At 43.8% G+C, this 9,436-nt stretch overlaps 1 protein-coding gene across 2 annotated transcripts; it reads left to right on the top strand.

The window, feature by feature from the left end:
- The first annotated feature begins 5,960 nt into the window (after nt 1-5,960).
- her9 (hairy-related 9) lies at nt 5,961-8,016 on the top strand. Of its 2 annotated transcripts, none has more exons than XM_040194255.2 (4): nt 5,961-6,413; nt 6,546-6,641; nt 6,740-6,827; nt 6,949-8,016. In XM_040194255.2, exons 1-4 carry the CDS (start codon nt 6,306-6,308, stop codon nt 7,527-7,529), a joined length of 873 nt encoding a protein of 290 aa, XP_040050189.1. In that variant the 5' UTR covers nt 5,961-6,305; the 3' UTR covers nt 7,530-8,016. The 2 variants fall into 2 exon arrangements, with proteins under 2 accessions (XP_040050189.1, XP_040050188.1); XM_040194254.2 differs by having other exon boundaries at nt 5,965-6,413; nt 6,946-8,016.
- Nucleotides 8,017-9,436: the final 1,420 nt, after the last annotated feature.

Genomic DNA, 9,436 nt, shown 5'->3' with positions numbered 1-9,436 from the left:
GTCTCTCAGATCCATTAGCTTGAAATGGTTCCACAGCTCCCATTCAGTCGGTGGGCTGCCATGTCTTTTCTTAAGGGGTCTCTGAAGTCATCTGAAAAGACCTCCTCTGTACTCATTGTGCTCATTGTCTTTGTAAGCCTGTTATTAGCGGGGGAATCAAGTTACGGCACATCACTGATGAGAACTTCTGAGATTTTACAGTTACAGGTGGGGGGGTTTATTCCTGACTTGGCATCTGTGCGTATTAATCAAATCAAATGTAAAGAAAATTAATTGATTTCATTGGGGGGTCAAGAACCCTCCGAACCGTATTCTCCTTTAGTGACTTCCTCTAATGATTAAATCTGTTTAAAAGTGAACAAATCAAGATATTCGATTTGTAGTACTTATAAGCAGTACACAGTTATTGTAAAAACATAGTTAAATATTGGTGTCACTGCGTTGTTTTTGTTCTTTCAAAACAACAAAATCATCAAATCAAAAAATATATTCACATCTTGAAGTTTACAGAAACTATTCCCATCCATCGTAATAAAAATATATACACAATATATTTGTATTATAATGACAGTTTCTGTAAATTCTTTCCAAAACATAGTTTGTTTTAAACAGACAATATGGTCACACCAACATACAATCTCAGTAGACAGTAGAGATTTTCAGAGAAAAAACACCAAATGAATCTGATGATTTAACAGGGTAAGTGATGTTTTTTAGCCTCAGTGTGAAACACTCACATCTTGTTAAATCAGAACGTAAAATCGTGTTTATTACACTTAAAATGTATTTAACAAGTTGGCCGTGAAAATTAACTTCTCATCGAAGTTTCTAGATAAAAGTGTAGATTGTATTAGCCATGTAGTTTACAAAAGTTCCTTAAAACATTTATTTTAGGAATCAAATTAAAGGTTCCAGCAATTTACAAAAATTGATTTAGTGCTTTGTGTTTACCTAATCTCTTGCATTCACACAGACACCAGTGGAAATGTCCAAATGCGTCACTGCACAACTTTAAAGGCCTTTTCCCATGCATAGCGGTCTAGTGACCCATTCTAAATAACCTATATCATTGGGGAACTCTGGTTTATAAAGGAGTCCATTGGGACCTCTGCTGAAAAGGTTTTTTTGGGTGGAAGCCTGGATGAAAAGTGCAAAGAGGAGGATAAAGAAAAAGTATAGGAGATGTCAGGACGCCTTTGGAGGGAAAACAAACTGCAGAGAGCAATGTGAGTTGACTTAATCTGATTAGACTAACCTCATCAACAGCCCACTTAAAAGGGAGAAGAAAGCCCTGAATTGGGGCGAGAAGCAAGAGAAAAGGGTCCCTCTCTGTTCAGAAAGCCAAAGAGGCTCAGTGAATACATCACATTGTACTGGACATGCTGGTCTGCAGATGGCAAAATGACAACAAGCCGCTTGAAAAGTGAGGCAAATATAATTGATCTGAGGATTTTTCCTGCAGGTATGAAAACAGCCGAGAGAGTAATGAGATTAAGGAAGAATAAAGTGAAAGTGCATGAAAAATACCACTTTCCCTCACGTTTGTGGTGCAAACACACAGCTTTGAAGCCTTTGACTGAACACACCCGCCCCTGTAATGCCATGAGAAATATTTCGAAATTCATATTAATATATTTAAATTCTGACCCCTTTTAAAGCACCCTGCAGTCCTGGTAATACATCAAACACTCAATAGTTGACTGGGGAAAAAAAGCTGTTTTAATACCAGCACAATTGATGAGTGTGAAAAAAAACTTTTAATATATCTGGCCACTCCCAAAATGTAAGAAGTCCCTAGCAACAACGCACAATGTCTCGTCCTGGAAGCGGAAAATCCCTTCAGATTGCTTGCCAATGTCTGTGAGGAAATGGGTAAACATCATGACACAAATATTTGTTAATATATAGTTTAATTACTTTCCATAACAAACCATCAACCCTGCGTTTGTGGTATTCTGCAAATCCCTCTACTTAAAGTGGGAGTTGAATGCAGAAGCCACAGGTGGCCTTTCACTCGGAAGCTTAGGTCTGCTGGTGTTGGGTTTCTGGCCTTACTTGTTTTAGAAACCTCGTAGCACCAACAGGTACTAACAGGACCTTAAAAGTCCTGCACTCATCTCTGATGTGGAAACAACAAAATCACGTGTTTGTGTCTTGATCGTCATCGTGTATCTGGATTTTAATTTGTGTCACCAGTGCTGGTGTAAATATTTCGATTCTTTCATTAAGAAAGAGTTGTATTTCCACTCAAAGTCGTTAAGTTTCTTAAGTAAATAAAAGTACTAATGTGTTTTTAGCAAGCAGGAAAAACACTATTGTGCAATTTGACTTCACTATCTTTAGACTCAGCGTACTTATATTTGACTATAGATATAGATCAGTGCGTTGATACATGATGCAGCATCACTGCACCTGAATTATGAGCTTTGAACTGGCATTAATACCTCAATGTTGACTAAGACACCTTAGTTGAACAGATACTCCCCCCCAAAAGATTGTATTATAGTATTAGAATAGTATTTACTAAATGTAAGTTGTATCGTACAGTTGTGGTTGGTAGAGGAGGAGGTCATTTAATTATCTTGTATTCACAAAGCAAAAAGTAACTAAAACTCCATAATTAAAAATAAGTCCAATATTTATCTCTTAAATTAAGCGGAGAAAAATAATATATAAATATAAAACTTCAAATGGAAATACTCAAAGTAAATGATTAAAATGATTAAACGTATATGTCTTACCCATATTTGACAACTTTTTAAAAGCGTTTCATGCACCTAAAGGCAGTTGTTTCAGCTTTTGCAGAATCCTGATTCGTCTCTTTTCTGTTTTGCTTCTTTGAAACAGCCACAGTATCTGAAACAAAGCAAAAGCCACCCAAACAGGCGCTGTGCCCGCTCGGCGCCTGGGATTCATCGTGGTAAACACAGCTACTTGCACTCGATTGGGGAGTGTGTGTAAAGGGATTGTGCAGCCGACACCAGCTAATACAGATATAATTGACTCTCCCTCTGCATTCTGCGCATGGCTTTGGAGAAGTGCACAGGCTCATTGTACAACAACAAATTAAGAAGGCGGAATTGAAAAGGAGCTGCTGAGCATTCACCGGATCTGGACGACAGACTGCTGAACTCTTCAAACACAGCTTTTCCCTCCCTTTTGACCCTTTCATGTCCTCCTGCGGACCACCTCAGAAAGCCAAGTCAGAAAACAAGTACTTTTGGCTCTTGCGGTGAATGTTGATTGTCTCTTATTACACAGCAGTGATTTTACATTCCCCGAGATGGCGGCATCAGCTTTAATGGTGCTCTAATGACGGAGTCACTCAAAAAGATTCTTTCAGTTGAAGGGGAATTCCTGCTCTCTTTGTTGTCTGAGCCCAGGATCTTTGAAACGCAGGAACGAAGAGGGGGGAATTATTGATGGATAACACCAAGAGTTTTCAGACTCATTCTGACTTCGCATCAGGTTCAACAGGTGCCGCTTTTCACCTCCACAGAATTATCAACCCAAAATCGCATTAACTCCACTGCTGCAGGGAGCAGTTGTGTAATCTGTGCGGAGCTCTGTAGAATTAGATCTGCATCATTTGGGCCGATCCGAAAGCAAATAAAGGCCATGTGAGCCCAAGCACACGCAGCTGGCTCTTGAGACTCAGGATCCTGGGTAAACAAGGGTCCGGCATGCCTCAGCACCGCTCACCCATGGGGGGGCACATGAGCCACTGAACAAAGGTCGATACTCTACTGCAGACGGGACTGAAGCAGGGCTTAGCAAAATTTTATTACATTTGGCCTGTTTCAATAGACTGCTCACTAAAAGAGGATCACAGACTTTGTCATCAGTTTTAAGATTACTATGACATCTACGCCTCCTTAGACTTCGTAATGCTCCTATTGTCGCTCTACACCAACTGATTTAACATGGAAATCTGCAGCGCTCTCACATAAAGCTTCCATCTGTGTCACGGTTGCAAATTTATGGAAGGTCACCGGAAACTTTCCCATTGTGTTTTTTAAGAAGCACACCTGCTTTTCACCAACATATTTTTAGATGTTTGTCCATTCACATTGATTTCACATGCAGGCTCTTTCACAGGTTTTCCTCTTGTAACTATATCCTACTTTCCCACGTTCACCTTTATTATACTTTTCTTCGCTCTTATATTAACTTGAACTGTTGAGTAAAATAAGACATAATAACCATTAGTCAGATATGAGAATAAATATGAATCCACCAGACTCTGATAGCATGAGTTGAAATATAGAGTAGCATATAAAATAGCATTCACATTTTAAAGTTTCTGTTTATTACTAATTGTCCTATTTGAACACATATGTGCCACCTTGTGGTATTTTTGTGACAATGCTCAAAAAATATTTTTGTTCCTTCAATACAAGTTCTTCTCATTTTTAAAAAATAGTTTATATGCCACAGCAAATAAACACCTAATCATCTAATGTTATAGAAATTGCAAAAACACTATATAATATAATAGGGACATTCCTATCAGTAATCATTACACCCGCTGTAAGTATCCATAAACACTTATTCCATTAAGCCACAGTCCACGCAGGATCCATTTAAAATGATCTCATTAAAGCGTAGACCTTGAATGTCTGTATTGGGGTACTTTGTTAAAGGAAATCCATCACGTCAAGTCGATTAGCTTCATCACAAATCAGTCGCTAGATGGTGCTCTTCTCCTCCAAACACCGCCGCTCACACCCCATTTAAAACGCTTTAACATAATTACAAAGTTACTTTAAATGTTAGGGGAAATATCTTTAAAATATGCTGTTGCATTATTTACTTTCTTTTCTTAAATGTGCATCATGCGGATGTCACGAAAGCCGTGCATTTAATATTGACACATTAATATTGGGTTTTATTGATTTTGCTTACTTTTATATATACATATATTTATTGTGGGGAATCTCCATTCCATGGGTGATATTATAATGTTATAATGTTAACAGTGCGAAGGAGCAACTGCCTCTTCTTCAAGTGAAATTTACTGCGTCACAAATATATTCGCAACACGTCCTGTGAGTAATCCAGCGTAGGGATTTACATGTGCACATTGTACTGTATGGAAAACTACTTTCCCGATCACTGTATTCTACCCAGGTAATAGGACACGGGCCATTGTGCTTCTTGGTACCCAGGCTGTATTCTGCGAGTTTTGCCACGTGCTCTGCGTGGACCGGAGAAGACTTTAGGCAAATGGCACGCGGACAGATGTGCCCCCTTCTCCCCCTCCTCCTCCTCCTCTCTTGCTTCCTCACCCGGATGATTGACAGAGAGCTGTTCACGAGGCCAATCAGAGTGCGCTGCGCATTATTTGCATAGCCATGCCGCATTCCATTGGCTCGCTGCGTGCTACTGCAAACCGCCTCGCGTGCCTCAACAGAGGTCTCCTCCTTGCAGGCGCACGAGGAGTCTTAAAAATAGATAATGCCTATTTGTTGGCATGCAGGGGCGAGCATTGTGTATGCTTGAAAAAAAAAATACACGTTGTTGATAACAGACATTCCGACCGTAGGAAGGAAATACACGCTTATATGAAACAAAAATGAATATGTTGGATGTCCTTCGGGTATCGGGGCACTTGCAACACACGCCATTCGCACCTAAATATCCCCTTTAATGAATGATTATTCTACTCCTCGCTGCACAGTGTCTTGCGGACTCTACATGAAAGTACTCTGAACACACACACACACACACAAGCGGCAGCCGATAACATTTTTGACGTGCACGCAGCAAAGTTGGAAGCAAACATCCACACGCACTCCCCTCCCTCATCACTTCACAGCTCGGCCGCTGCTGCTCGCTCCGCTTTGTTGTTTGTCCCTGCAGGGCTGATTGAGCAGCGCGTGACCGACGGCCCGCGGGGGTGTTGTCCAATCAGCGGTCTGCCCCGCGCCCAATGGGTGAGTCCTCTCTGCTATTGGCTGAGGCGAGTGTGGGAAAGAATGCAGAGAGGGTTTCACACGAACTGGGAGCACGCGAGCCGTCTATAAGTACCGCCGCGGCGTGTGTCGACCGCAGAAGCGGAGACTCGCCCCGCACGGCGCAACGCACGCTCCTCAACTCGGATGACAGCTCATTGGTAACGAGCGACGTGACGCAAAACCCCAACAAAAAAAACAGAAGAGAGAGAGAGAGAGAAAAAAAAAACGAACCGGTGGGACCGCCAGGCGTCTCGCGTATATATCCCGACGACTTAGCAGTTGAACGATTTGAGCTTTTTTTTCCAAAGAGGATTTACTTTTTCACGCGTTTTCCTGGTTTGGTGAACAATGCCAGCTGACACTATGGAGAAGCAGACGGCTTCCCCTCTCGCCGGCGCCCCCGCAAACGGAACACACACGCCGGACAAACCCAAAAGCGCCAGCGAACATCGAAAAGTACGTTTCTTGTTTGTTTTTTTGGTTTTACTGTTAACAAGTGTCTTGTAGCCTGACGTGCGGTATTCGACTTGATGCACTCCTGTTAACGGAGATCAAGAAGTTAACGTGGAATTGTTTTATTCTTTGCAGTCGTCGAAACCCATCATGGAAAAACGGCGCAGAGCCAGAATAAACGAAAGCCTTGGGCAGCTCAAGACTCTCATCCTGGACGCACTTAAAAAAGATGTAAGTTGAGATCACTTTGATGCATTTACTTTCCATTCACGTTCAAAGATCATTTCATTCGAACAGAGACTCAACTTGTCACGTTGTTCCCTTTGCAGAGCTCCAGGCATTCCAAGTTGGAGAAAGCAGATATCCTGGAAATGACAGTTAAGCACTTGAGGAACCTGCAGCGTGTCCAGATGAGCGGTACGTTCAGTCAAATGAGTGGATACCAAAAAAACAACTATTAAAGCATTAGTGTGCTGTTGCGGGAGTCACAAAATGCGTCTCTAAATGCCCTGTACTCTTCTCTCTCCCCCCCCAGCAGCACTCTCAGCAGACGCCACCGTCATAAGCAAATATAGAGCCGGATTCAACGAGTGCATGAACGAGGTCACCCGCTTCCTGTCCACCTCAGAGGGGGTGAACACGGAGGTGAGGTCGAGGCTCCTCAACCACCTGTCCAGCTGCATGGGCCAGATGATGTCCATGAACTACCCGCAGCAGGCCGCGTCCCAGCAGGCGCACCTGGCGCAACCGCTGCACGTGCAGCTGCCATCCAGCTTGCCCCTCAACGCCGCCGCCATGGGCTCCAAGCTCGGCCCCGCGGAGGCCATCTCCCCCAAGGTCTTTGGCGGCTTTCAGCTCGTGCCCGCGAGCGACGGACAGTTTGCGTTTTTGATCCCGAACCCGGCGTTCTCCTCCGCGACAGCCCCCGTCATCCCGCTTTACGCGAACGCAGGAGTGCCCGTTACGGTCAACGCCAGTCCGGTGCACGGAGGCTCGGGATCGACCGCAGCGTCTCCGATCCACGGCATGACGTCCTTCTCCGTGGGGTCCCAGGCGGTCAGTCCGGTCGCAGTGGGCGCGGGCTCGGAGGGCAACGAGCCCGTGTGGAGGCCTTGGTAGCGCGGAGGACTCGCGTCAAACCAGCTCGCATCACTTCTCCAGTTTAGACTTTTCACTGACGGCACAACCGACGGTTGTGGGGGGTTTTAACCTGTGACTTTTTCGCTACAGGACGGTAACTCTAACCACTTAATGTCCCCCTCTCCATGTAGTTATCATTGTTTCGTTTTATGGAACAAGCGTTGCCTTACTTGGCACAAGTTCTTTTTTTTATATATTTAATTTATCATCTGATTCCAACATTTGGATGTCAGTGATAAATATGCTGTTCTTGTTGAAGATTTATAGGAAAAAAAGTTTTGTTATGAAGTACCTTTTATGAAAATACTTTAGATTTGTACAGATTTGTTATTGATTGTTATACCAAAGCTGTGTTTTATATACGTTGTTATTTTGTGTTGAAAAGAAAAAAACTTGGGTTGTTGGGTGATGCCCAAAAGTTGGGTGATGCCCCCATCGTTTGAATAAATTCCTTTTCAGAAGTTAATGTATTGTCTACAGCCTGTTTCTATCATCCATATTGTTCTGTAATACTATTTGCGAGTATTATGGGTCATTTTGTAGTTTTTTGGAGTCATGCGTAAAATACGCACGGTGCTTATAGCTGAGGTCAAATCGGAGCTGCTGTCACTTTTGTCCCAATTTTAACTCCTATCAATTCATCAACCAAGTTGAAAGTGGCCACCTTGTCACCAGTTTGGCGGGAGCGACTTGCATCTGGCCCAGCGGACAATTGAGGGAGGGGGGAGTATAGTTTTCTATTGCCATAAAGGTAATTAGAAGTTAGAAAGGGCTCTCATCCTGTATGCAGCGGGAGCTTTGACAAGTCTTAAACCCCATTCATGGCCCTGGGAAATGCGCTCAGGGGTTAATGTCACTAACAGATTGCCTCGCTGAAAGGAGAACATGGAAGGATCCTCGCTTGTTGTTTCAATTGTTACACCCTCAATAAACGAGAAGACGGGGGAACTCGGTCAGACTTTGTTTTGATGGCGGGGAAACGCGAGGAGGAAGATAAAGAAACGTATAGCAGGTTGACGAATATTTTGGGCGGATAATGACTTCCTTTGGAAGTGCCCTGGTTTCTTGCTCACTTTTTTTTTTTGCAGTGGATTAAAGGTCACCCCGACACCCGGTGCCCCCCACCCACCCCCCCATTTGTCCCTGTTTATCTCAGTGTAAACTTATCTTTCTTTGACGAGTGGGGCTCGGAACTGCGCGCCGTGTCTGCGGCGCGGCGCAGGCCGTGTGTCGGCCACATGTGGTCCGCGGGCCCCTTTTCTCGGGATTAGGTTACAGCCCGCTGACCACCGCCCGAGACCCCGCGACATTTAATACTCCACCGGACGCCGCGCGCCGCCGGCACGGGACAACATCAAGTCATTTAGCGGACGCTTTTATCCAAGTCCGTTTAAAAGTGTTTCTTAGCCCTGACCTCCAGTAAACACAAAATCAATCTCAGACGGTGTGTGTGTGTGTGGAAACTTCTGTCAACTCAGAAACTTCTGTTAATAAGTAAACAGGCATTGGCACATGAGTGAAGAAAGTGTTTTATTTTGGAAAATAGGCACATTAAAGATATACAAAAACCAGGAAAGGTTTTGCCAAAAACAGTTGCCAAAATAAATACATTTAAAAAACGCTTTCCCGTCTCTTGGCCAATACGTAAGCACGACACCTGATATTCATCTTTCTTTAACAAACCGTTTTGTTATTAGTTTGCTCTCTCACTTCCCCGCAGTGTGCCAGTGCCCTGGAGATGACACCGGCGCAAACTGCGCACCGAAACCCGCCGCCGGCGACGCGCAGGCACCCTCCTCCTCCCCTGAGGCATACCGAAACATCGTGTTGGCACCGCGTGTGGGTTCCGCGGTCGCTTCTTCTGCCTTCGTGTCAGATTTAATAGT

The sequence above is a fragment of the Gasterosteus aculeatus genome, chromosome 2 (assembly GCF_964276395.1).
Source record: "Gasterosteus aculeatus chromosome 2, fGasAcu3.hap1.1, whole genome shotgun sequence".
NCBI lineage: Eukaryota > Metazoa > Chordata > Actinopteri > Perciformes > Gasterosteidae > Gasterosteus > Gasterosteus aculeatus.
Note: the sequence above shows the minus strand (reverse complement) of the source record. Positions and strands in the feature narration are given on the sequence as shown.

Excerpts from the sequence above, each read along its gene's own strand:
- her9 (XM_040194254.2), top strand. The coding sequence starts at position 6,306 with ATGCCAGCTGACACTATGGAGAAGCAGACGGCTTCCCCTCTCGCCGGC. Across the intron at positions 6,414-6,545 it reads GCGCCAGCGAACATCGAAAA|TCGTCGAAACCCATCATGGA; the intron begins GTACGTTTCTTG and ends TATTCTTTGCAG. Across the intron at positions 6,642-6,739 it reads TGGACGCACTTAAAAAAGAT|AGCTCCAGGCATTCCAAGTT; the intron begins GTAAGTTGAGAT and ends TTCCCTTTGCAG.